The 27,420-nt window shown below is 41.2% G+C and overlaps 1 protein-coding gene across 11 annotated transcripts in view; it reads right to left on the bottom strand.

Moving 5' to 3' along the window:
* ARHGAP26 (Rho GTPase activating protein 26) overlaps positions 1-27,420 on the bottom strand; it is a 477,291-nt gene that overhangs the window by 18,766 nt on the left and 431,105 nt on the right. For 3 of the 11 annotated variants that reach the window (XM_032158217.2, XM_058439957.1, XM_058439958.1), the window contains exon 21: positions 2,546-2,821. The exons of 1 other annotated variant lie outside the window; for it this stretch is intronic. In XM_032158217.2, coding sequence (XP_032014108.1) covers positions 2,546-2,821 — 276 coding nt within the window. Of the gene's footprint in view, positions 1-2,545; positions 2,822-8,825; positions 8,957-9,644; positions 9,698-27,420 lie in introns of those variants that run through there. 7 more of the 11 variants (XM_032158220.2, XM_058439960.1, XM_058439961.1 and 4 more) reach the window with 5 other exon arrangements.

Genomic DNA, 27,420 nt, shown 5'->3' with positions numbered 1-27,420 from the left:
TAAAGGCTTTGCTCAGGGAAGGAAAACTGAAGCTTCAAGCTCTGGAAGTGGATTTGAGGGAGGCCCCACTGGACCTGAATAATGGGTGTATACCACCACCTCTTTGCTATACACTGCAGTGTACAGGTTTCGGCCCTCTCTGCTCCTCTGATGGGCTAGCTCCCCAGCAGTGTTGCTATCTTTGCTCACCTGGACAACACATTTAGTCCAACTCTGCCTTGACTATTTTGTTGTTGTTGTTGAGATGGAGTCTAGCTCTGTCACCCAGCCTGGAATGCAGGTCTTGGCTCACTGCAACCTCTGCCTCCCAGGTTCAAGCAATCCTCCTGCCTCAGCCTCCTGAGTAGCTGGGATTACAGGCACCCACCACCATGCCTGGCTAATTTTTGTATTTTTAGTAGAGATGGGGTTTTGCCACGTTGTCCAGGCTGGTCTTGAACTCCTAACCTCGGGTGATTTCCCCACCTTGGCCTCCCAAAGTGCTGGGATTACAGGTGTGAACCACTGCGCCCGGCCTGCCTTGACTATTTCAAGAGGGCAGCTTCCTAAAGGGTGTCCAAATAGTGCTATTCTAACAATGGCCAGGGGAGGAGGTACTGAGTAACTGTGACCCCAGACACACAAGATGGGCAGATTCTATTGCCATTGCCCTCTGTCAATCTGGAAATACTTTGGGAGGTAGGAAGAAGTAGGAAGGAAAAACAGTCTGGAAATATTTGGGGAGATGAAAACGAGTGAAGAGGTAGAGATACTTGACAAGAAACAGGGCCCCAAATCTCAGAGTCACAAAAAAGTGAGTACCATCAAGGCAGAGAGGACATTTTAGGATTTTAGCTGAGTGATTCCACTCTCTTGAGTCTCTTAACCCATTTTGTCCAAAGGGCCAATATTTTGAAGATTTTTACTCCATTTTGATAAAAATGAAGGAATTACATTCTCCTAAAGCCCAAGTTTCTCTAATGAGTAAGTGAGGCATTTTGGAAGCTGATTTGTCTGTGGTCACTTAGTTTCCTCTGGTTCAGGTCCTCATGATCTAATGAGAATAATCTATGCTATTTCTGGTATCTTAGAAAGTTGATGTCTCCTGAAGTGCCCAGAAGATGTCCAAGAAATGATTAGGAAATCACTAGAATGTCAGGAAGACATGATCTGAAAATTTCCCTTATTTATAGAGTGAGGAAAAAAAAGAATTACTGAAAAGCTCCTTCCCATCATCCAGGACAAAGCCAGGTAGAAAGCCGTATAAAACCTAAAAGAGCAAGTCAGGCTCTGGGCTGGGAGCTGCATGGAAACTCAAAGTTGGGGTTACCCACGTGTTTGGAGGAAAGAGTGCTGAGCTGAGGGGGAGAAGTCCTGAATTCTGGATTGGCTCTCATTTAGTCATGGCATTGTGTCCAAGTCACCTCACTGTGCTTTAGTTTTCTTTTTCCACAATAGGGTTCAGGCCATTTCTCTTCTCATTCTCACATGAGGATAGAATGAAATGATAGATGTGTAAGTGCCTAGTGGGGAATAAAGTAATGTATGTATCTGTGTGTGTGTATATATATATAAATAGCATGGGGTTTTCTTTTCTTCTAAAAGTGAAACTCAGCTTCATAAATTATTTAAGCCTCTCTGCTGGATCCACCCTTTGGAGAAAAAGACAGAAGGGAAAATACTTCCAAAGCCCAAAACGCTTCTGATGCTTATAACTGGGCTCTACAATTTGGTTGTCTGAAAGCCGAGACTAAGCTTGAGAGAGAAGCATGTTCAGGAGCTCCACAGCAGAGGAATTCTGCAGGATCCCTATTCATTCTTTTCCTGGTTGTAAAGAGCTCTTTTTTTTTTTTCCCAAAGAGCACAAGAGCAAAGAACTTAAGTGCAGAAGTCATAAAAGCAGGGAAAACTACAGCATGGCCCTGAGAAGAGGAACTAGGTCAAGCTGCTGTCCCTCAGAGAGAGGTAGTGCCTGTTCCCAGGACAGCTCAGGCTTCATGACACACAGGGACAGAAGCAGGCTGGGAGCATGGATGATTTCAGGAGTATATGGGGGACAAGGAGGCATAAGCCACGAGCAATTTAAGAGAAATCGCTTCGCCTCTCAAGCTTTTATTCTGTGTTCGATGTCTCTCCCCCAGTGGATCTGGTCTAAGTGACTCGGTGTCAGTGCTTAGGGCCAGGGGCCCAACCCCACAAATAAATGTTGCCTGATGCTACCTGATAAAAACGAGAGAAGAAAAGGTTGGCACATGTCTCAACACTGTTCCCTCTTATGTTATCTTACACCAAAGCACAGAGAGCACATGAAATTCAGAGAGCCATCAAAACCAGAGTCTGGTTCAGGAGGTGCTCCTTCCCCTAACTCTAGGCACCAGAGAGGTTAATTCAGAAACTTGAGCCAGGGTTGAAAAGGGTGTGAAAAATGCCATGCTGGTTCATGCAAATGGTCCCTTTTAGCTCTGGTCTCTTAGGATGGAACCACAGGAGAGCAGGGGCAGCCCCCTGTTGTCCCTGGCCAGCTTTGGATAAACGGGAACAGATTGGTCATCATCCGAGATTTTACCTGGAGTCTTCATGTACCGCTTCTTCTGGCCTGTCAAAAAGCAAGTGCAGGTTTGGATGGCAGGGAACAAAGTTGACGAGGAGGCTGAACACTGCATGAAGAGAGGACCAAGCCAATGAGAGAACAACGGCAGCAACAGAAAACCAAACAAACCCTGCAACAGACCTGACGGGGGATGAGTCGCTGGACGTGGATGAGGTGGGCATAGGGCTGGATGGCGCCGAGAACATGGGCCAAGATGGCGAGAGGGGTGAAGTTGGGCTTGGATTCGGGGGGCTGCAAGACATAACAACCAGAAAACTTGTCAGCACACAGGGAAACCACAATGGGAGCACAGGAGGTCATGGGAGGCCAGATGATGGAAAGCTGGGCAGAGCAGAGGAGCACCGAAACCCAGGGACGTGCTGTCAGGGCCGTGTCACATTCCTCCAGACCAAACCTCCGTGTCCAAGTAAACGTCTGTTCTGTAATTCCTCGGAGTATAAACAAGCTTTGCCCTGCAGAACAACTGCTTTTCAGGTGATAGAAGCTTCTTCAATCATGTCCATTGGTGACAAATGCCCTGAGCCCACGCACATGAGTTCCCACACCCACATGCTATCACCAGCCTTGTTCTGAGGCAGGGCTAGCCTATAGCGAGCCTTCAGCTTCCACTCTTGTGGGAGTGTTTTTCAGGTTATATCTCAGCAGAAATGACCCCTTTCTTTTTTCTTCTGGGCCACAAAGGCCATTCAGTGAGAAAATAATTTCCTGTTTGCATTTTTAACTAGATGGGCTGTGTGCCACTGGAGATCTGAAGTCCGGCATGAAGAAGGTGATAGCCGATGGAGGTGAATACAGATACACCTCTTGGGAGACGGCATGCAATTACCAGCAGAATGCGGTTCCTCTGAGGTTTGCTGCCTGGGCTTGCCCTTTCTCCTTTCATGGAATTTGGGCATTACGATACTCAGAGAAAAAGCCCCAGAGGGAAGGCAATGAAAAAAACGAACTGAAACCTTCAATTTGTTCATTTTGTTCTTTGACGGGTGGCTAATCAAAAGTTTGGAGAGGAAAGGTTGAAATTACTCACTGAAATGTGGCTTGTGGATTTTAATTGGTTGTGTTAGCCCTTTGACTTATTTCCACAAATGACACAAGCACCTTCAGAACTCTGTAAAATCATACATCACAAATAGTGCAAACACCAATGATGGAGAGAAACCAGTTCAGCCACACCACCACTTGCCACTCCTGAATCTCAGCGGACTGCTGAACTGTTTGAACCAAGCCCTTCACGGGGGCAAAAATGACAGAAATCCGGTTCAAGGGGAACAGACTTTCTAAGTGTACTGCAATTTATCAGGCACACACAAATGTCCTACTTACTGGGACTTCCCTAGGGTTATACCAATTCAAACATGAGACCCAATAATAGCCCTAATTACTTACTGTTATAACACCTATAGACAAATAACAGCAAAAACCACAGTGTGAGTTCATCAGAGAGGCTCAAACTAATGTGACTGATAAACACTTTATTAAATTCCATTAGGTATATTTTTAGAATATAAATTCCATGAGGCAGAGCCTTTTGTTTTGCTTACTGCTGTATATCCAGTGTCTAAAATATCCAGTGTCTATAGGTACTATATTTAACAAAACATTATTGAGTAAATTAATGAGTCTCATTTACCCACGCGACAAGCTCACAAACAGGTACTGCTATAATTCCCATTTCACAGATGTGGAAACCTGGGCTAAGCTGGGGCTTCCCTAAGGATACCCAGCCTATAAGTAACAGGGCTGAGGTTCAAACCTCATCTGCTGATTCTAAGCCCAGGGCTCCTGCAGCCAGTGTACTCCCTCTGACATAGCAGGACTTGCCCTGTTCCTCTAGCCTGTGCCAAGCTTCTTTACAGACTGTCATAGCATTAGAATTCTTCTTAACCACTGATTCATGTGTTTCCTTTAGATACCTACCCTATTTGCAAGAGAAAATGACAATACAGTGATAGAGAATCACAATAAGACTCAACATATTCTAAATTCCAACAAAATCCCCAATCTTGCCTCCAGTGTTCGGTCTGGCAGATTCATATAGCAGATGGAATTCACGTAAGAGAAGAAATAAAATGTAAAGAGTATGACTCTTTAAAACTTTTTTTTCTTAATCCAGCAAAAACTAGTCATTGAGCACTCAGTATGTTCAAGACAATAAATGATATTTGCCAAGGTCCCTTGACTTCGAGAGCTTAAAATATATTTGACGAGAAGCGACAGATTTAAAAACAACAGTAATGTAAGACAGTAAGATCCATCAGCTGAGGGCTAAGCTATCACTAACTTAATACCTGGCTCCCCCTTGACTCTGTCTTGAGTCCTAGGAAAATTGTCAACTCCTTTCTACTGTGCAGTTCCCATTTTCTTCCACAGTTGCTGCTAGTCAGAGAGGCCTCACTTTCTCAGTCCTCTCAACACAACCCCGCCCCACCAGACAATGACCTAGTAGGCAAGGCCTGGCAACAACTTTCAAACCACAGCCCAGCCCAGGAACCCAAGCAGAACCAGGGACAATTTGGAGGTTCACGAGAACAGCCCAGACCCAGGGGCTTGTACCAATCTGTTCTTTTGGTCAGTGGTTACCACACGACAATTAAAAAGTCCTTCCAACTTTTTTTTTTTTTTTAATGACTTTAATAAGTAGGAAACACCTCCAGCTTCCTATTCCATCTGTACCAAGAATTATGCCTTTGGCTAATGGCATAGTTGGGAACATACTCTGTGAACACAATGTGGGTTCTAAATGTTTTTCACATCCTCAGATATCTAAACGGTTCTTGGCCAGAAGTACACGGCTGAAATTATCTGGGGGTGCGGCTGGAATGGAGGATATTCGTAACTATTATAATAACTTACTCCTCAATCCCCATGTCAATTACCATAGTATCAACTGCAATTTTTTCTTTTGGAGACGGAGTTTTGCTCTTGTCGCCCAGGCTGGAGTGCAATGGCACAATCTTGGCTCACTGCAACCTCTGCCTCCTGGGTTCAAGCGATTCTCCTGCCTCAGCCTCCCAAGTAGCTGGGATTACAGATCCCTGCCACCATGCCTGGCTAATTTTTTGTATTTTTAGTAGAGACAGGGTTTCACCATGTTGGTCAGGCTGGTCTTGAACTCCTGACCTCAGGTGTTCCACCCACCTTGGCCTCCCAAAGTGCTGTAATTACAGGCATGAGCCACCATGCCTGGCCTCAAATGCAATTTTTAACAACAGAATTTCAGAATTTCATTTGTTTATGTTTTAGCCATAGCAGTAACATTTCGTATAAAGTGACTGAATTTTAACATTTATTACCACTATGTTTGAATTGGTATAATAATAAAATGCATACTCCATAGTATTTCTGTGATTTTTTTTAAATTATACTTTAAGTTCTGGGATACATGTGCAGAATGTGCAGCTTTGTTACACAGATATACATGTGCCATGGTGGTTTGCTTCACCCATCAACCCGTCATCTACATTAGGTATTTCTCCTAATGCTGTCCCTCCTCTAGCCCCCTACCCCCGACAGGCCCCAGTGTGTGATGTTCCCCTCCCTGTGTCCATGTGTTCTCACTGTTCAACTCCCACTTATGAGTGAGAACATGCGGTGTTTGGTTTTCTGTTCCTGTGTTAGTTTGCTGAGAATGATGGTTTCCAGCTTCATCCATGTCCCTGCAAAGGACATGAACTCATCCTTTTTTATGGCTGCATAGTATTCCATGGTGTATATGTGCCACATTTTATTTATCCAGTCTATCATTGATGGGCATTTGGGTTGGTTCCAACTTTTTGCTATTGTGAATAGTGCTGCAATAAACATATGTGTGCATGTGTCTTTATAGTAGAATGATTTACAATCCTTTGGGTATATACCCAGTAGTGGGATTGCTGGGTCAAATGGTATGTCTGACTCTAGATCCTTGGAAAATCGCCACATTGTCTTCCACAATTGTTGAACCAATTTACAACCCCAGCAACAGTGTAAAAGCATTCCTGCTTCTCCACATCCTCTCCAGCATCTGTTGTTTCCTGACTTTTTAATGATTGCCATTCTAATTGGCATGAGATGGTATCTCACTGTGGTTTTGATTCACATTTCTCTAATGACCAGTGATGATGAGTGTTTTTTTCATATGTTTGTTGGCCACATAAATGTCTTCTTTTGAGAAGTATCTGTTCATATCCTTCACCCACTTTTGGATGGGGTTTTTGTTTCTTGTAAATTTGTTTAAGTTCCTTGTAGATTCTGGATATTAGCCCTTTGTCAGATAGACAGATTGCAAAAATTTTCTCCCATTCTGTAGGTTGCCTGTTCACTCTGATGATAGTTTCTTCTGCTGTGCAGAAGCTTTTTAGTTTAATTAGATCACATTTGTCAATCTTGGCTTTTGTTGCCATTGCTTTTGGTGTTTTAGTCATGAAGTCTTTGACCATGCCAATGTCCTGAATGGTATTGCCTAGGTTTTCTTCTAGGGTTTTTATGGCTTTAGGTCTTACGTTTAAGTCTTTAATCCATCTTGAGCTAATTTTTGTATAAAATGTAAGGAAGGGGTCCAGTTTCAGTTTTCTGCATACGGCTAGCCAATTTTCCCAACACCATTTATTAAATAGGAAATCCTTTCCCCATTGATTGTTTTTGTCAGGTTTGTCAGAGATCAGATGGTTGTAGATGTGTGGCGTTATTTCCAAGGCCTCTGTTCTGTTCCATTGGTCTATATATCTGTTTTGGTACCAGTACCATGCTGTTTTGGTTACTGGAGCCTTGTAATATAGTTTGAAGTCAGGTAGCATGTTCCCTCCAGCTTTGTTCTTTTTGCTTAGGATTGTCTTGACTATATGGGCTCTTTTTTGGTTCCATATGAAATTTAAAGTAGTTTTTTCTAATTCTGTGAAGAAAGTCAATGGTAGCTTGATGGGGAAAGCATTGAATCTATAAATTACTTTGGGCAGTATAGCCATTTTCATGATATTGATTCTTCCTATCCATGAACCTGGAATGTTTTTCCATTGTTTGTGTCTTTGTCTTATTTCCTTTAGCAGTGGTCTGCAGTTCTCCTTGAAGAGGTCCTTCACATCCCTTGTAAGTTGTATTCCTAGGTATTTTATTCTCTTTGTAGCAATTGTGAATGGGAGTTCACTTCAATTTACCAAGCAAATGGAAAGCAAAAAAAAAAAAAGCAGGGGTTGCAATCCTAGTCTCTGATAAAACACTTAAAATCAACAAAGATCAAAAAAGACAAAGAAGTGCATTACATAATGGTAAAGGGATCAATGCAAAAAGAAGAGCTACCTTAATGCAACAAGAAGAGCTAACTATCCTAAATATATATGCACCTAATACAGGAGCACCCAGATTCATAAAGCAGGTTCTTAGAGACTTACAAAGAGACTTATACTACTACACAATAATAGTGGGAGACTTTAACACCCCACTGAGATATTAGACAGATCAAGACAGAAAATTAACAAGGATATTCAGGACTTGAACTCAGCAGTGGACCAAGCAGACCTAATAGACATCTACAGAACTCTTCACTTCTGTGATTTTTTAAATGACTAAAGGAATTATGTCTTTTGTTTATTTGTACTTTAGAGTCATGGCAATAATCCTATCAACAATACTACTGCACATTTTTATGTACCACAATGATGCCTGTTGCAACAGAAGGACTGTAAACAGACAAACACTCCTCCAAGAAATAGAGAGCACATTGTATTTTAGTTCTGATGCAAAACTAAGGGTGTATGACTACGTGTTCTCATACTCATAGAACATATATGTGAGATATAAGACGCACAGGGATGGTTATTATGGCTCAAGACTCTTTGTAGAATCTTAAATTCTCCTTTCACTACAGAAGTGTCTGGGTGTAGGTTACTTAAAAATGACAACGGCAGACAAAAATAAATACATGAATAAATAAAATAAAAATCTTGCTCCCTCCTGCCCCTCACAAAACCCAAAACAAAACAGACGAATTTCAAAATGGTCAGGTTCACTCCTGGCTCTGAAACCTCCAATATCAAATTTGCAACCCCTTTCCCACTAATGAAGCCAAGGATAACAAACAATTAAAAGAGGAGAAAATGATTTTATAACTACAATTTTAGCAGATGACTCCTAAAGGCATTCCTATAACCCTCAGAGTCCAGATGGGTGTATGAAGCTGAATGCCTAGTGCCCCTAAATATTCCCGGGGTCCTGCCAGGCTCCCACATCTAGGCCCAATGACAGCAACAACACAGCATACACTTTAGCATGGAAGGAACATTTGCTGGTCTGGTTTGGATTCAACTGGTAGGCTTACATCCACTTTCGTTTGCTGGCCCATAGTGTCCTCAAAAGGAGTCAGACAGTCCCAGTCAGTCTCTCTGAAATTCACTGGACAGTGAAAGAATAACGGTTTAGGAAGATAAGGCTAAAAGGCTTGGCAGCATACTGGGTTGTGGCTGATAGTTCAAGTACAGTGTGTAGCAATATCATCAGCTTGACACCCTTCTGTGGTGACTCACTTGCACGATGGAACATCTGCTGGACCAGCCAGGGCATGCCTGCCGTACTGTGGCAGGGCTGCCCAGGCAGGCTCCCAGTCTGACAAGGGATGTGGCAGACCCTCTCTGGTCTCCACACCACAGTAGTAGAGCTGCTACAAGATGACAGGTTCTGTTACCAGAGGAGTAAGCTGACCACGAAGAAGAAAGTTAATCTTTCAAAATTCTAATAATGAAAATTACTGACGGCCTTGTAGAAAATTGGAAAATACCAAAAACCAAGAAGAAAAGAAATACAACCATACATAATTTATGCCACTGATAATCACTGTTAACACTTTGGCATATTTCTCCTCCCTTTTTTTGGAGAATAATACTACACATGTAGCTAATACCCTCCTTTTTTTCCCTTAATAAGGCATTTTCCAATGCAATTATATAGCCTTTGATAACATATTTTTAAAATGGCTACAGCGTGTTCTATTGTATGGTATACTCTGATTTATATAACCATTTTCTTATCGTGTACATTCAGACTTCTATCCCCTTTAGCTATTATAAATAGCATTGCAACTCACATCTTTGTAGAGGATCACTGCCAGCGTCTCAATTGTTTCCTTAGCATAAATTCCTGAAAGTAAAATTAGTGGGTCAAAGGCTAGGAGTTTCTTTTAAAGGTCTTGATATACCGTGCCAAATAGCTTTCCAGAAAGGTTCTACTGCTGTGCATTTCCACCAACACTGAGAATTCCTTCTCACCATGACACCACCAACATTGAACATGATCATTAGAAAAAAATTAGATGGACATTTTTTCAGTGTTCAGAGGTTACCTTGGACTCTTTGCTTTCCTGGTCTTTTCAGCGATGTACGAATGAATACAATTCCCTTTCTGTGTTCTGTTTCCACGTGGAAGCAATGTTTAATTTTCCAAAGGGCATTTTGACAAGAGGGTCGCGTGGGGAAGGAGACAGGCTGACGGATAAAGAGACAGATATCCACAACCTGGAGATGTGAGACCCCCTAGTTGAAAGGTATGGCTGCTCCCAAAGGAAAGGAGTGGATTTGTAGCTTAGTGCAGGACTTTCAAAACAAGGATGAAGTGGGAGGGATAAGGCACACAAGGAAGGGCCTGAGAGTCTTGCACTAAGAGTCTCCACAGTGTCAGACTGTGGAGAAGCAGCAAAATTGGCATTTGCACGTCTCTGCCAGGCGGTGGCCCATGATCTGCAGTCCAGGTCCACAACGATATGTCTCAGGCCTGGGCTGAGCCTCGGATCACCCGCCCAGGGCTGGTCTTAATGCTGTCAGTTCCCCTTCCAGGTTAGACTGTTAAGTGGGGATGGTGCTATTAAACCAACAGGGGGCGGCTTTGATTTTGCCCCTATGATGAAAAAGAGAAGAAAATTCCATGAAAATCTAAAATGTCCTATCTAATCTAATCCCATTTCACTGAATTCTTCTTCCTTGGAAAATATCCCTTTCTGGCTTGACTTAAGGTAAAGGGAAATCAAACTTTAGCCAAGAAAATAGAGCCAAAAGGAACAGTGGTAAATTGGCTACTGGTGAACCAGACCAAATGACACAAAACCAGTTTTTATCTGTTGAAAATCTGAAGACATATATTCCTTATGTGTGTCCACTCAAGCTTTTACAACACAGAAATCCTATATAAGTCCTAACCTCCTGGATTTTCAGTATGTACTTCAGAACTTTATGAGCAGAAAAAATCCACATGTCCCTGAGCTTGACTGTTCCGTGTTCTTTTCTATTACTCATGTGCAGATGTCTTTGCACAGATTATTTCCTCTTATCTAATATAATTTAACATGCATTTTTATTTAAACAATGACAGAGTTCTGTTTCTTATTTTAATGAAACTAGTGAAATCCCCTTAAGGTCTTAACAATAATAGGGAATTGCATTTTAAAATACTTCTTCAATAATTTACTTTAAAAATAGCTTGACTAGTTTACAATGCAGTGATTCTGTTTTCTAGCTTTAAAAAATAATTCTTAAACTATTGGGTACTGTGGCCACCACCTGGGAGATGGGATCATTTGTACCCCAAACCTCAGCATCACACAACATACCCATGGAACAAACCTGTACATGTACTCCCTGAATCTAAAAGTTGAAATTATTTACACAAATAAAATAATTTCTGAAGTTTTTTTTTTTTTTTTGAGACAGAGTCTCGCTCTGTCGCCCAGGCTGGAGTGCAGTGGCGCGATCTCGGCTCACTGCAAGCTCCGCATCCCGGGTTCACGCCATTCTCCTGCCTCAGCCTCTCCGAGTAGCTGGGACTACAGGCGCCCGCCACCACGCCCGGCTAATTTTTTGTATTTTTAGTAGAGACGGGGTTTCACTGTGGTCTCGATCTCCTGACCTCGTGATCCGCCCGCCTCGGCCTCCCAAAGTGCTGGGATTACAAGCGTGAGCCACCGCGCCCGGCCCTGAAGTTTTAAATCAACTTTAAACTTAGATGGGGTGAGTAGGAATGGCAAGTAATTCTATGATTTAAACAAAATTCAAGATTTTGGAATAGCACATACATCATCCTTAATGTTCCCCAAGTCAATAATCTGAATCTTTTCTTATTGAATAATACAGAAATATGAGGTAGAGGGAAAAATTCCAGATCTGAAACAAAGACATCTGGACAACCGTCCTAGTTCAATTGTTCATTGTACAGAAAAACCTCAAGGGAAAGTGTCAGAAAGGTTAAATGGGCAGAATGCTTCTATTGTGCACCGTGGCTCACAATACTTATTGACCTTAATATTCTTTCCTGTTGAACCTAAGTGTAGCCTGTCAATCTTTTCCAATACCACATTTCAGGCACAACAGAACTTCCTAGAATAAAAATTTCTCTCAACTAAAAAATTTCACAATTTATGAATTTATTTGTAAGAAAACACTAAAGCACTTTGGGGGCATTATAAAGTGTTCATATGGTAACATTTGCTACCTCAAAAGATCTGAATAGTTGCTAAGAAATCCCAATAGTTCCTTACTAGGCATATAACTCTTAAATTGAGTGCAGTACAATTGCCTTTCTCTACATAATGAAGATATTGTGCTTGCCAAAACAAATTCACTCAAGTAACATAAAAATAAAAGGAAAGCAATAGTGCTACTACATCCAATCTTTCATTGTTCTGGGGTATAATCTAAAGCCACTGTTTAAATGCTAGAGATGTTTAAACATGATTCTTAAAATCTGTAAGCAAGAAACTATGACTGCCTCAGGGGGTTGAGAGTGGGGAGCTGGATGTACAGATATGGACTAGACATTCACTTTTTTATTTATACTGTTTGGAATTTATCATGGGCCTATACTATTTTATACTACTAGTGGAAAGTGCTCTTTTATACATGGTGCTAGAATAACTGGATATCTATATGGAAAAAACTGACAGAATCCCCTGCCTCACACCATACATAACAAATGTGTTCCAGATGGATTATAGACCTAAATGCCAAAGGCAAACAATAAAGATTTTAGAAGAAATAACTCCAGAAACTGAAGGTTCCCAAACAGGGGTTGGAATTTATCCAGTAGGGCATAGAGAGGGCATATCGAAAACAATATTAAAAGGGTAAAAAGGCAGCCTACAACATACAATGAACAAAGGGTTTATAACCAGACTATGTAAAGTTTCTTACTGGTGAGTAAAAGACAACCAAGTGGGAAATGGGCAAGAAACCTGAATAGGGATGTTAAAAGAGAAAATCCAGAAGAAAAGGAACTCAACCTTTTTGCGCTGCAGGAAATGCAGATTAAAACCACAGTGAGAAGTTACTGCACACCCACCAGAATGACTAAATAGCTAACATCAAAATGCTGGAAATACCAGAGGTTTATGAGGATGAGGTACATCTGTAACTCATATTTTGCTGCAGGAGGGGTGTAAATTGCTACAATCATTTTCAAAAATAGTGTGGCATTACCTAGCGAAGGTGAAGATACTAATCTCTCGGACCCAGTAGTTCCATTGCTAGACATACACCCTAGCGAAAGGTGTGTTATGTGTACACCGGAAGACGTGTATTAGAATGTGGAGAGCAAATTATTTGTAAAAGCAGAAACTGGAAATTCAAAATTTTAGAAAAAGTAGAATGAAAAAATAATTTTCGTGTATTAATACAATGGTGCAGTCTACAGCAATGAAAATGAACTACAGCAACATAAATGACTTAAATATGGTTGAGCAAATGAAGTCGAACTCAAAACAATAAAATATTGCATTTAGGGATATATACAGTCTACCCTCATTATTTCCATATTCCTTATTTGCAAATTCACCTACTTGCTAAAATGTATCTGTAACCTCAAAATCAATACTTGGGGTGCCGTTGAGGTCATCCGAGGACATGTGCAGAGCAGCAAAAACCTTGAGTCGCCCAATGGCACATTCCCAGCTGAGGTCAAACAAGGCAAAGCTCTGCCTTCTTGTTTCAGCTCTCATACTGTAAACAAGTGTCTGTTTGAGGTCTGTCTAGTACCACATTTTCATGCTCTTTGATGGTGATTTTGCCATTTAAAATGGTCCCTAAGCATATAGCTGAAGCACTGTCAAATGTTCCTAAGCACAAGAAGGTTGTAATGCGCCTTACAGAGAAAATGTGTATGTCAGATGAGCTCCAGGCATGAGTTAATAGTGCTGCTGGTCCTAAGTTCAATGTTAATAAATCAACAATAATATTACATGAGGTGTCTTTAGGCAGAAATACATATAAAACAGGGTGATGTATTGATCAGGTGATGAAAATGTTGTGACCAGGGGCTTACAGGAAGCTCACTCTGTATTTCCCCTCCATGCAACGGCTTAGTATTCAGTAATTCCGTGTTTGCAGTGACTATAGAACATGACTACCGCGAATAACAAGAATGGACTGTATTTATGAGGTAAAAATATAAATAAAAACTAATTGATTACCATAAACATGAGATTAGACCCCTTGTGGGGAAGAAGAGGACTGTGATGGGGGAGGAGAAAGCAAGAGATGTGGACTGCAGCAAGGTTGTAGTTCTTAACCGGTGGGGGGTGAGGGGCTGGTTACTAAATAATAATTTACTATTATTTAAGCGGTGTTTGCTAAATAATCATTTGTTAAGACGTACATTTATATTTCATGTACTTTTTAATATACGTTCAAGCCTATCTTAAAACACATGAACAGTAAGTACCTTAACATATTAGTAGCATTCTCTGGGTGATGAGATTAAAGGTAACTTTTAAATAGCTTTATTTTTTTAGAGTAGCTTGAGGTTCACAGCAAAATTGAGCACAAAGTACAGAGTTCCCCTACACCCCTTGTCCCCATACGTGAAGTTTTTGTGCTTTTAAAACATATTCTTGCAATTAACATGTTACTTTTATAACCACAACTTAATAAATATTACAAAAAAAAAAAAAACTCCCCAGCCACCCAAACTACAACTTTTACTCCGTAGAAGAAGGATGTTTAATAGAGGCAAAATGATAGTTCAGCCTTTGTTGCACCAATCCATGGTTTAGGTTGCATAATACAGTTGGCAGCTCCCAACTTGTACTGTTTCTCTGCCTACTGCACTGAGAAATTATGTTGACTCTTTTAGAGACTTTTTTATTTTGGTAAACTTATTACAGTAAATCAATGGTCTCTTCCTTTTACCTGGAGTAGGGGGACGTCACGGAGGATGTCTCTGATGTAGCATTCTGAGTAAGCTACACAACATGTTAACAACACAGGCTGAGAGGCACTGGCTCTCTGGCATACTTTCCTATATGGTCTACTTTCAGAGAATATTTCCTGTTTGGACTAGGGGGAGGAAAAAGATTTAATAAGAATCTAAATGTCCACTGCTGAAAACAAAGGAGTAACTAAAACTAGCAGCAGTGGCCCAAGGTGTTTCAGCTTACGGGTAACCCTGGAGAGGAGATTCCTTGAGTAAGGAGCCTACAATATTTCACTATGTTCACGACTTTTCAGCAATAGAAGCAGCACTTCTGCAAGGACAATGTCCAGGATGATTAAGTTAAACTCTTGCAAATGCATGAAACTTGGCCCGGATACCATGAAAGGCAGATGAGGCAGAGAGAGAAGGAGAGATGAAATTTGATGAAAAGGCTAAAAGTCTTCAAGTCTCTTTCTTTCCCTCCAAGCGAGTAGCAGCCTTCCCTCTAATTCTGGTGCTTATTTAGTAGTCGAAAGATGTGGAAAACTGTCTCTGATCTGATTTTAATCTACTCAAGCTTCTTCTCTACTCCATTTATATCTTCCATGCCTGGCCCTGCTCCTTCAGTGTGACCATTCACAAACCTGACATTCTCCCTGTGTTCCCGCTGGCCCTCCACAATGGCTGGCGCAGGCTGCCATGGAGGAATGTAATCTTACTAAGCTTCGTGGTGATTTTTACCCCTTGTTCATTTGGTTCTGAGGAGCTTATTGACTTGACTGGAAAAAACTTTAAATGATTTTCCAGCAAAATCACCCTTTCCGCTGGAGAAAAAGAGTTTTACCATCTGTGAATAAAAACAAACTGAAGGAAAATCATTTTTATATTCTCTTCTAGTTCCTGGACTTCAAAACCAAATATCCACAGAGAAGTCAATGAAAAATAGACATGGCAAAACACAATTCTGATCTCACAAATTTTTTTTTTTTTCAAATCTGAGGTGGATCCAAATTTACTCTGGATAGTCTACAAGTTACTAAGCAAACTTACAGTACAGAAAGGTTTTATATATAAATGCTTAACTTAAGAGAACTATTCTTGGTGAACATTTCAAAATTCAAATCTGATGATTACATCATTTCTCTGTTTAAAACACTTCAATGCTTCCCCATTGCTCATTGGATAAGGCCTTCTCACCTAGACTATTATAAGAATCTCCAGCCTGTTTTCTTTACCTTTTACCATTCCAGTCCATCCTACTGTGCACTGTAAGTACAAACACCTGCTAAAGACATAGCTTAATAAATATTTGTTGAATGTTGTTGAATGAAGAGCATTTTCCTGCTCATAAACTTCTTGTTACTTAACGAATGTAGAATAAATTCCTTACTCTGGCAGACTGGAATATGTAGTTACAGTTTATTCTAGAATTTTTGCATTCCCCTTCTTCTGGTTCACTTGGAGAAGTTCTTTTCCATCCTAAGTGACCCAGGTGAGTCCAGTGTCCTGCTGACTTCACTGCAGGGGCAGGCATGTGATCCAGGCTGGCCACAGTGGTCAGTGTGGACAACTGACCCTTGCTCATCTGTGGAGTCTAACAAAGTAGTCCCCCCTTATCCTTGGTGGTTATGTTCCAAGATGCCCAGTGGATGCCTGAAACCGTGAATAGTACTGAACTATGTATATACTATGTTTTTTATATGTATATATCTATGGTAAAGTTTAATTTATACATTTAGGCACAATAAGAGATGAACAACTATAATGATAAAACAATTATAACAATATAATGAAAATTATGTGAATGTAATCTCCCAAAATATCTTACTGTACCATAAATCTTAGCAGCCTCAGCATATATTTTCCCTTCCTTCAGTCAGTAACTTTCACCTTTTCACTTACAGGAAGCACTTTACGGCTTCTCTTTGGCATATGCAAATTGCCAGCATTACCACTCTTGGACTTTGGGGCCACCGTTAAGTAAGGGTTACTTGAAAATAAGCACTGTAGGCCGGGCATGGTGGCTCACACCTGTAATCCCAGCACTTTGGTAGGCCAAGGTGGGTAGATCACCCGAGGTCAGGAGTTCGAGATGAGCCTGGCCAACATGGTGAAACCCCATCTTTACTAAAAATATAAAAATTAGCCGGGTGTGGTGGTTGTATACCTGTGATCACAGCTATTCAGGAGGCTAAGGCAGGAGAATCACTTGAACCTGGGAGGCGGAGGTTGCAGTGAGCTGAGATCGTGCCACTGCACTCCAGCCTGGGCGACAGAGGGAGACTCTGTCTCAAAAAAAAAAAAAAAAGAAAGAAAAGAAGCACTGTAATACCTGGAGGCAATCTGATAACTGAGGTAGCTACTAAACGACTAAGGGTGGCTAGTGTCCACAGTGTGGCAAAGGGATGATTCCTGTCCCGGGGAGCAAGACTTCATCATGCTACTTGGAATGCTGTGCAGTTTAAAACTTACAAATTATTTTTATAATTTTTCATTTAATATTTTCAGACAGTCATTGACCATAAGTAACTGAAACCAAGGAAAGCAAAACCGTAGATGAGGAGAGCTTACTGCATATGAATGCTCTTCTTTCTGGATCCAACAATGAAATGTATTGGCTTAGGGTGACCAGAGATCTTTTTTCATATTACATGGCCAACAACTGTCTGCAAATGAAGTTAAAATGAAAAAAGAAGACGGAAGAAGAGCTAAGCAAAATAATAATTTGGGTTCTTAAATCCAAATGTGCTGAGGGTTAGATCCACCATGAGACTTCCCCAAATGTCAGCTTATGACTTCCATTTTTTTCCCTTAAGGCTAGCTGGGTTTCCTCATTTCAAGGCCTTTCACAGTAGAGCCCCAACTCCCCTCTCAGTCCTCATTACTTGCCTTCAAAGTCCCCAGGGGTCTCCAGGTCAGCAAACTTTTTCTTAAGGGGCCACAAAGTAAATAGTTTAGACATTGCAGGCCAAGAGGCAAAACTGAGAATATTATTTAGCTACTTATATAACCATTTAAAATGTAACAATGGAAAAACATTCTTTTCTCACAAGCCGTAAAACAAACAGGCACCTGGCTGGATGGGCCAGTGGCCTGTGGGCCTTGGTTTACCTACCCCTGTTCTAGACAAATGGCTTTACTTGTGCCATGAGTATGCTTTAAGCTTTTGCATCTCCATGTTCCTGCTGGTGCTGCTGTTCCCATCTGAAATGCCTTTCCCTTTCCTGTAACCACTGCTCATCCGCCACTCAAAGCCCATTTCAAATGCGACCTCCTTCCTCAGGCTTCTTTGATATCACAGTGAGTTTGATCTTTCTCCAGTGAGTTAAATCTTTCTCCTTGGAATCTTCAAGGGCTGTGTTTTTCTTCCTGTCTTGATGCTACATTGAATTGGAGTTGTCTTATCCCTCTTTTATCTCTTGCACACTGTGAATGCTTAGAACTGACAATATCTAAAGACTGTATTTTTAAGAAAGACTCCACAAGATCAAGTAAATAGTTAAAAGAAAGGAAGTGGATCTACGAGAAACCAAGGGTAAGACTGCTGGCAGACAGGGAAGGCAGACGTTTCTGAGTCAGAATTATCTGATGTCATAAAATGGTACAGCTCTCATTCTGGTGTTGTCACGACAGCTCCACATATGGCCACTTGTCGGCTTGCCTAAGACAGGCCTGACAAATATGATGGAAGGGGAGATTCAGACATTTCATTTCTGGTTGGGAGGGAGACAGGCACACTGGGCATAAACTTGGATGAATGCCTGTGTTTCAGTATTCATTCTCAGCCACCCACTGGCATTGTTCTTGCTCCTGGGTGGTGGTGCCCAACCTCAGTCATGAGTGTCCCACCTTCACGACGTTTGTCACATCTGTGTATCACATGTAATTTTAATATATATTTTCTTAATATTTTCTTTAGATTGATCTCTTTAACAAATGTCTACTTTAGTCCATTGCAAATAATATCTCATTATTAGTAGTATATAGAAGAAAGTTCACCCAAGCACCATTTAAAGCTATTTCAGCTTTCTCAGTGTCACACAGCTCACATTTTGGAAATTTCTGTTCTCGGCCACTAATCCTTTTATACCCTCTTGTAAAAGTGTGGCATATATTTTCCCAAGATCTACTTAATTATTTGGAAGAGCTAATTTAATGAGTGAAAAGCATATTTGTCCACTCAAACAAGGTGTACACAGTCATTTAATGTTTCTCTCTCTTAATTTTGGTATCATTTGTCTACACTACCTACAGAATAATACAAACAACAACAGTTATCAACATTTAAGGAATGCTTTGTACTCCTGGGAGAGTTTAAAACAGCTTTTATTGAGGTATAATTTATATACCATGAAATTTATCCGTCTTAAGTGTACAACTTTTAGAACACTGATAGAGCTGTGCAAGCATCATCCATATTCAGTTTTATAATGTCACCATCACCCCAAAAAGGTCCTTCCTGCCATTTGCAGTTAAGCCCTGCTCCCATGCTCAACCACAGGCAACCACTGATCTGCATTCTAACTCTAGAGATCTGCCTTTTCTAGATATTTCACAAAAGTGGAATTGCATATTGTGTGGTCTTTTGTGTCTGACTTATTTCATTTAGCATAATGTTTTCTGAAGTTCACCCATGTTCTGGCATATATAAATAGTCAATTCATGTGTATTACTGAATTCTATTCCATTCTATGGACACCGTGTTCCTATTGAGTAGTAAGATTTCTGCATAGATTCTGGATACAAGTTATTAGTGACAATATTTGCAAATATATTTTCCCAGCGTGTGGCTTGTCCCCTCATTTTTTCAGTGATGTCTTTTGAAGGGAAAACGTTTTTAATTTTGGTCAAGTTCAATTTGTTAATTTTTTTCTTTTTAAATTGTGCTTTTGGTGTTAAATCTAAGAAGTATTTGCCTAACCTAAACATTTTCTCCTATGCTTTCTTCTAGAAATTGTCTGGGAATGTCTTTATTTCACTTTCATTTTAGAAGAATAGTTTCGCTGATCATAAAATTCTTGGTTGACAGCTTTGTTTTTTCCTTAAGCACTTCAAAAATTCAATGTATATCTAGCCACCACGGCGCACAGAGCCTCCCTCTTATGTTCCTGACATGCTGCACCTGCTACTCAGGCAAACTGCAAGCACCCTGCCCCGTGCAGCACTATTCATAATATGTGCCCTTGCCTGCAATCTACTGAAGCATTTTTACTTTAAGAAACATGTGTTGGAAGATATCAAAGAAAAATATTTAAAACTGTTTATGAGCAAATTTCCTCAAAAAGCTTCAGAAGCTGGTCCATTTGTGCCATCTGTTATAAGAGAAACTAGAAACCACCTGTCTGTCTGCCTGAGCTCTGCTCTTACCAAGGAAGCTGTAATTACCTCTTTGGTGAAGGATTTGAATCATTACAGTAAATCCTTATTCAGCACATACTGTATTAGGAAGGCATTCTGAACCCTAGAAACCAGGTTCTTTTGTTTTTTTTTTGTTTGTTCGTTTTTCCCTCCTTCTGTCCTCCAAAGATGTAGTAAAACCTTAGCTATTAGGAGCCTGGAAGAGTGAATTGTGCCTTAGCCTTGTTTACTACTCGACAATAAATATTTAATAATCAAATATTTACTTAGCACCTAGTACATGCCAGGCACAGTTGTAGGCACTGGAAACACAGCAGGTAACAAGCCAAGCAAGGCCTCTGCTCTCAGGCAGCTTACATTCAAGTTCAGTAGGCTTCAAAGTAGGGTAGAGGAGAACACAGGCTGGTGGAGGAGAAAAATATCAAAGCTCCTATTGGCATTTTAAATAGCTGATTCTTATAACATTTATATTTTTTATGTTTTCTAACGTGTGTAATATAGCAATTACTAAGGCAGGTATATACTTTATAATTAAGTAAATAAAAACAAACACTTATTGGAAGTACATGCTTTCTGATAATATTTTAATTATTATCTAATGGAAAAAATTTAGGAAATACTACTTATGAGTGTGTAAAGCAGAAAATAAACTCGTAAACAACCAAAGAAGATAATTTTAGGTGGTATTAAGAGCTATGAAATCAACTAAAATCAAGGCAGTGTGAAAGCAGGTGCCTGGGTGGGGAGGGTGTGTGGGTGTAATTTGGATTCTGTGGCTAGGGCAACTTCTTTTGGGTGACATCTGAGCTGAGATCTCAACAAAGTAGACTGCTGAGGGCTCACTGTCTTAAGCCCCAGTGCATCTTTTTTATGGTTAAACATTTAGGATTAAAACAAAGCTAACCCCCATTTCTGCCTAAGCTCCTTCACAGTCTCTTTGCTTAATCACAGAGACTTTTCCCAGAATACTATGTGAACTTAATGGAAAGGGTCCTATTTTGAAAGAACTGTGGAAAGAAGATCAGTAGTAAACATTGGCCTGTCTGTAGCAGAATTCCCAGTAGTAGCTGATAACAGCAAAACATACTTTTCCTGCAAGAAATTGTTTCTTGGTAAAGCTAAAAATTTATTCTGTTTAGGGAAACAAATGCTTGCCTTTTCAATGAAGTCTCTGTGCACCCTTAAAAAAGTATGTCACTTATTCCATTTTGGAAAAGGGGAACTACACAAGCCCCAAACAAACAGCCCAGGGACTTCTCTTCTTCTGTGTAACCTGCCACATCTCTAACTATTTGCAGGATGCAACACACTGTTTGATACTACAGTTATCGCACCTCCTTTTTCTAGGTTACCCTCACTTTCACTACCTGAGATGTAACAGTTCTAAAGTTCTACTCACTTTTTGTCAGTATATTTATGTTAATTCACTTGCAACAGTATTCATGGTCACAGTGTTACAAGCTCATTCAGTTCCCGTCAGAAATCATCAGTCTACACTTTCAAATATACCCACCTGAAATGTTAGTGAGGGTAAACTTTCCACAATGTCATCCCCCAAACCCCACAGCATGTCTCTGTCAGCTCTTCCTTCTTCCAACATTGTCACCCAGCCTTTTCGTGACAAAGTGGTACTCTACATATACTCAAACTTTCTGTCATTCTCCCAGAAAACTATAGAAAGGAAGGGAGACTCCTCTCCGGGAAGGACTATTACAAATGACAATTCAGCAAATTACGAAAATGAAAGAAAATCAAATGTACTTTACAAAATGGCAAGTCCTCACATTAACAAGAAATTGAATGAGTATGGCAGGGTTGGGGCCTAAGAAGCTATATTTTCAAAATACTATTCCTGCTCTGGCCTTGTGTTTCTGATGAGCAACCAGAGATGGGAACCACTGATCTTGATTCCTATTGTGCTCTACGTCAGCTCTGGAAATGACTGGGAAGTGTGAATGCCCCATGTATTGTACTTAGTAGCAAAACACTGTTGTGATTACTTTGTTCCTCTAAAACCCTTTATTTGTTTGCACAGATTTTATTATTATTTTTGGCTCTGGAAATATGTGTAAGCTTCTTATCCACTGAATTAATAAACTTTTAGTGCTAATCTGAGATTTGGACAAAAGAACTGTAGGGATTCTGAGAAGAGAGGGATCAGACTGGGCTGGTGTAGTTTGCAAAAGTGTTCTGTGAGATGGAATGCTCTCGTTTTCCATTTTTGGGTTCAAAATCAAGGGGGCTGTGGCCTCCTTACAGCTGAGAAAGGGGAATCAGTGTCAAGAGCAAAATGTTTCTCTCTGCTGAGGCAAGACATTGCAACAACACGAAGTCCTGCTTCTAAAATAACAGCTCCCAATGGATAGAGTGCACTTATGACATGCCAGGTAGGCTGGACACTCCCCTGTCACTGACTGGTCCCAACAGTCCTGCAAGGGCAGCCTTGATTTTGCACAGGGGTAAGCTGCAGGTTGGAGGGGTTGAGTCATTTTCTGAGAGCCAGAAAGTGCTGGTGCTCCGCCTGACCTCAGGCAAACTGACGTCGGGAACCTGGGCTTTTCTGAATGCCTGTGCCACTGTTCTCCTCTGGCCTTGCCTGTGTGGCTTCCACAGGGCGGATGGCTCAGAAAAAAGCTTCCACACGCCTCCTCCACAAGCCCGGCAGACACAAGGGACCAGGAAATGCCTGAAACAAACCAAGCAGACTTCCAGAAAATTTGCTTGAATTGCCCTAGAAGCTGTTGAAACAGGTGAAATCCCATTCCATGATCTCATAAATACACATTAAATAGAAAAGAAGAAAAAATGGCTTGGAAGCTTCTCAATAGTTTCATGGGTTATCTGTTTTCAGAGAAAACTTGTCATACTTGATAAGCAGATTTCTAAAAGAAAACAATATTCTTAAGAATACTGAATTAACAGTTAAGTGCAGGAGTTTAGGGTCAGATAGCCTTCAATTACTGGCTCTGCCACTTAGCTGTGTCATCCTGGGCAACTTAACCTCTGTGTCCCTCATTTTCTTTGCCTACAAAATGGGGATCATTAATGATACTTACACTTCATAGGATTGGTGATAATTAAAGGAGATAATACATACAATATACTTAGTATATTAAAGCCTGGCATATAGTGTTTACTAAATGGTAGCTGTTATAATTAGAATACGCTTGGCTTGTCCTGAAAAAATGCTGCTTTTATTTTAAAATGAAGAGTAGATTTAAGGACTTGGTATTTGTACCATCTCTAAATCCTAAGGCACTGATCCACACAGAAGTGAAAATGAAGACAGAATTGCATCATCATGCAACCAAATGGAAAGAGAGAAAAAGTACTACATCTCAGGTTCTAGAGCTTTCATTCTAGGATTACTTCCCGTCTTAGCACAGCCTTGTCACTGTGTCTGCACAGCAAAGCTCCCCAGTGGAAAATGTACACAGACAAGTTCATAGGTGCTCAGGTTGTATTACCAGTGGCAAATAGGTCCACAGGTATCAAATTACCTGTGCCCAAAGCTCAAAATTTCATGTTCACATGGAGGTGTCAATCCTGAGCTCTGGCTCATTTATGAAACTTCAGTAAGCCCCCAGACTCTTCTTTCAGGGCAGGAAAACAGGAGATGTCTGTTTCTCCATTGGTTTGCTCAAAGAAAAGCTGGTGTTATCAAAGAGAGGCTTGATGTTGTAGCAAATAGGCCTGGGAAGATGGGGAAGAATCAGTACCTCCCAGTCCACACTCATACTGATGGTGGCATAGTGAGGAGTCTGAGTCCCTAGGCACTGCTGTGGATGGCTTCTTAGAAGCCTCATGTGCAGATGGAGTGGGGACGCGGTTGGGGGAAAGGGACAGAGTCACAGGGCATTACTTCCTCCATGGGGTTGGCTTTATCCTTGGACTCCACGTTCTTAAAAGCAGCATCACATATGTTTCATACAAATGCTGCCAGAGATGGCACTGCTCATTCTTATTATACAAGGTGATATTATAATATTCCACAAGGTGGGTGACAAACAGTTCCCATTCCTAAGCTGGACAAGGTAGGCTGGACTGGATCCTTGAATGTTAGGCTTCTGAGAATGGCTGACTGTCTTGAGGGTGGCAGGTGGGCCATTGCAATAGCTTTCCTCGCTCCTTTTCCTTCTGAGCCATGGCCTCTTCTTACTTCTCTCCCTGCCCTCATCTCTGCAAAGCAGCTACATCCTGGCTTTTTAAATAGGATGGCTCCTTTAGGAAGACAGGCCTAGAGGACAATCAGTGAGAAACTTCCCACCGGGGATGCAAGGTCAAGTGGGAAAGCAAGGGAGGGGCAGTGCAGGCAGAGCGTGGCTAGAAAGCTTCACTCCTCTGCTCGCCAGCCTTGTGACAACTCTGCCTCACTCCCCTCCTTTGAAAACGAGGGTAAAAGTTACCCTAAAGGGTGTTTGTGCGGACTGCAGGAGTTAACATACATCAAGAGGTGGGCACCGTGTCTGGTAAACAGAAAGTGCTCCCTTGACAGAAGGGCAAGGATTGATACTTGCTGAATCGGATAAAGTAGTGGTTAAGGAAGGAAATAAATAGCCTTAGGGTGTGTGCAGCCATTTTTTGCTTTTGGAAAAATTTGCTTTTGGAAAAGCAAAAATAAACAAGGAGGACTCCAGGGCTCTGCTTAATTCAAATATTCAAAGCCAGCTTACTTTCTTTCTACTTCCTCTGTTTTTGGTAAAAGAAAAAAAGGAGGGATGCCCCATAACATATATTTTTAATGCAGAAATTTTTTTCTTAATACAGAAAGAAACTTTGTTGTTTCCAGCTATAAAAAGACTTCATACTTATTGTTCAAAAATAATAGGCAAAAGACAAAACCAAACCAAACTTATCAATACTCCTACTCCAGATACCACAGTTAACATATTAGTGGCTATTTTAGAACCTTTCTATGTGTATATACGCATCCATACATATTTCATCTTGTGCATTAAAAGACACCATAATTTACATACTTTTTCACTCTGTTTTCTTCAACAAAGTAGTTTTGTTATATAATATCCCCATATTAATAAGCAGTTATCAGCAACATAATTTTCAGTAGTTGCATTGTAGTTCATGGCTGTGTGATAACTACCCAACCATCAGTATTGTTGGACATTTAAATTATTTCTCTTACTATTGTAAATAATACAGGGGTAAAAATCCACTCACTGTTGCATAGACCTCTCATTAATTCCTTCTGATAAATACTAGGGGTGCAGTGGCTCAGTCAAAAGATAAGCCCATCATAAGGCTTTCAACACGTATTGCCAGAAAGGTCTCACTCCTTTATAATCCCATCCCCAGTGGGGCAATCTGGCCTCACACGTTCCTTCCCTCCTCTCCCCTTTTTCAGTCTCTTGAGTATATGGATTTTGTTGCTTCTGTCCAATGAACTCATCGAGACTGCTAAGGCAAAAATGGGGCAGATCCAGTCTAGGTTCAAACCATCCCTCCAAAAGAAACGAAAGCTCTAAGAGGAGACTTCTCTGAACCACTCCAGTGTTGCAGAACAAGGGGACCGATGAGAGACAGGAGGGTAGATTTGTTCTCCCTTAGCCTCTTCTCCTGAATTAAGAATTACTGGCTTCCTCCAGTCCATCAGTCAGCAAGCTGAGTCTGAACACTGAATTACAGCAAGGGAATGAATGAGCTTTTATATAGTAGACACACACATGCTGCGCACACACAGGCACACAGACCCCCACCCACGGCACCTCCAGCTGTGATGCTGGAGACACTCTGGCAGGTAAAATGTCCCTCCATAACCCTCAGGGAATCACCAGGGAATGCTCCTTATACATGTTTGTAAGGGAGAGACAAAAGGATAAGCAATAATACATTAATTCAGGTTAGAGGGATGCCTGAATATTTGTAATGAGTATTTCAGCTAGTCCAAAAGAGGCATTCTCTACCCCCTAACGGGCAGGAAGGGACAGCTGGCATTTCGGACTTGGCAAATCCCTCCTGAAAGATCAATGTTGTCTCTGTATTGGATAGCCTGATCTGGTCCAAGGTTTATTTGTTGAAATAGATAATGTAATGTTCAGACTGTCAGCATTTGCACACGTACGCTGCTTTCCCTTAACCCCTTTCCCCCATGAAACTTTCAGAATCTAAATACTTTATCCCTTTATTCAAGGGTCAGAGTTTCTGAACAGGGGCAAAGGGAACTTCAAACCATGTGGCTTTCATGAGGAGAGGAAAGAAGGCAGGAGCATCAATCTTTCAAAACTACAGGTTATCCAAACTTCTACTGAAACTTAAGAAAATGGAGTCCTTCCCCAAGTCCCTTCTACTATATTCCCCACCAGCATCTCTGCCTGCTTAGGAGGATGACAGAGACAGGCGCAGAGACACTGCTGAGGAGCCACAGGACTCACACTGGTAGTCAAAGACCTACATCGGACACTAAGGAGTTGGTGGAGGAAGCCATTCCCCTGGTAACCACAGGTAGGGGTGGCCTCCGAGGAGGCCCCGGGGGAATTTCCACTGGTGAATGCAGCTGCTGCTTTCTTGGCAACTCACAGTACGTGTGGGCAGGGAAGAGCTCAAGAAATGAGTTGCCTGCAAGCTGCTCCCCGGCAGATGATGGACTGTGGGTGAGTTTTGCAACTGTTCAGGATAAGGCCACCTCCCGGTGGGTTAGCACCAAAGCTGTGAGCCTTGTGTTCTTCCAGAATAGTAGCTGAGATGAGCTAATAATACTAAGAGTTAACATTTACCGAAGGCTTATTACCAGGCAGGTCACGGAGCACACGGCTCTCATTATCTCCTCAATCTCCACGACAAGATCAGCAGGCAGGTCTTACCATTAGCCCCATTTCACAGGTGAGGAGACCATGTATATGAATTTGGCATTCTGAGGAATCACAGAAAACCTTCCAGGACATTTTAATCTGGCCCTACGCCAACCCACCTCTTGCCCCTCAGCTCTGTAAATATTTGGCAAAGCACTGTGTTTATACATCTTTTGTGAGATTATACTGCCACCAAGAACAGTCAAAATTCCCCTACAGGCCTTATCTAGGAAAGGAAACGAGTTGGTTTTTTTTTTTTGGGGGGGGCCACTTTTCATTTGCATGAGGCATAAGGAGAATAACCCTAAAACCAAAGCAGCTAACCTGCTGTCAACGTGTTGCATTCAGATAGTCAACAAAGCCAGACAACCACAGGGCCTGCTGGGGCACTTCCCAACTGGTAGCACCAACTTTCCAAAGGATCTATGTCACACAGGATTAGGAGGACTATGATAAAACCAATGACTATACCCTAAAAATTAATTTTCTTGACAGGATTTATGGAGATAACTATTTACATGGGGC

Source organism: Hylobates moloch, unplaced genomic scaffold (assembly GCF_009828535.3).
Source record: "Hylobates moloch isolate HMO894 unplaced genomic scaffold, HMol_V3 SCAFFOLD_6, whole genome shotgun sequence".
Taxonomy (NCBI): Eukaryota; Metazoa; Chordata; class Mammalia; order Primates; family Hylobatidae; genus Hylobates; species Hylobates moloch.
The sequence above is the reverse complement of the archived record's forward strand: the minus strand, read 5'-3'. Positions and strand labels throughout refer to the sequence as shown.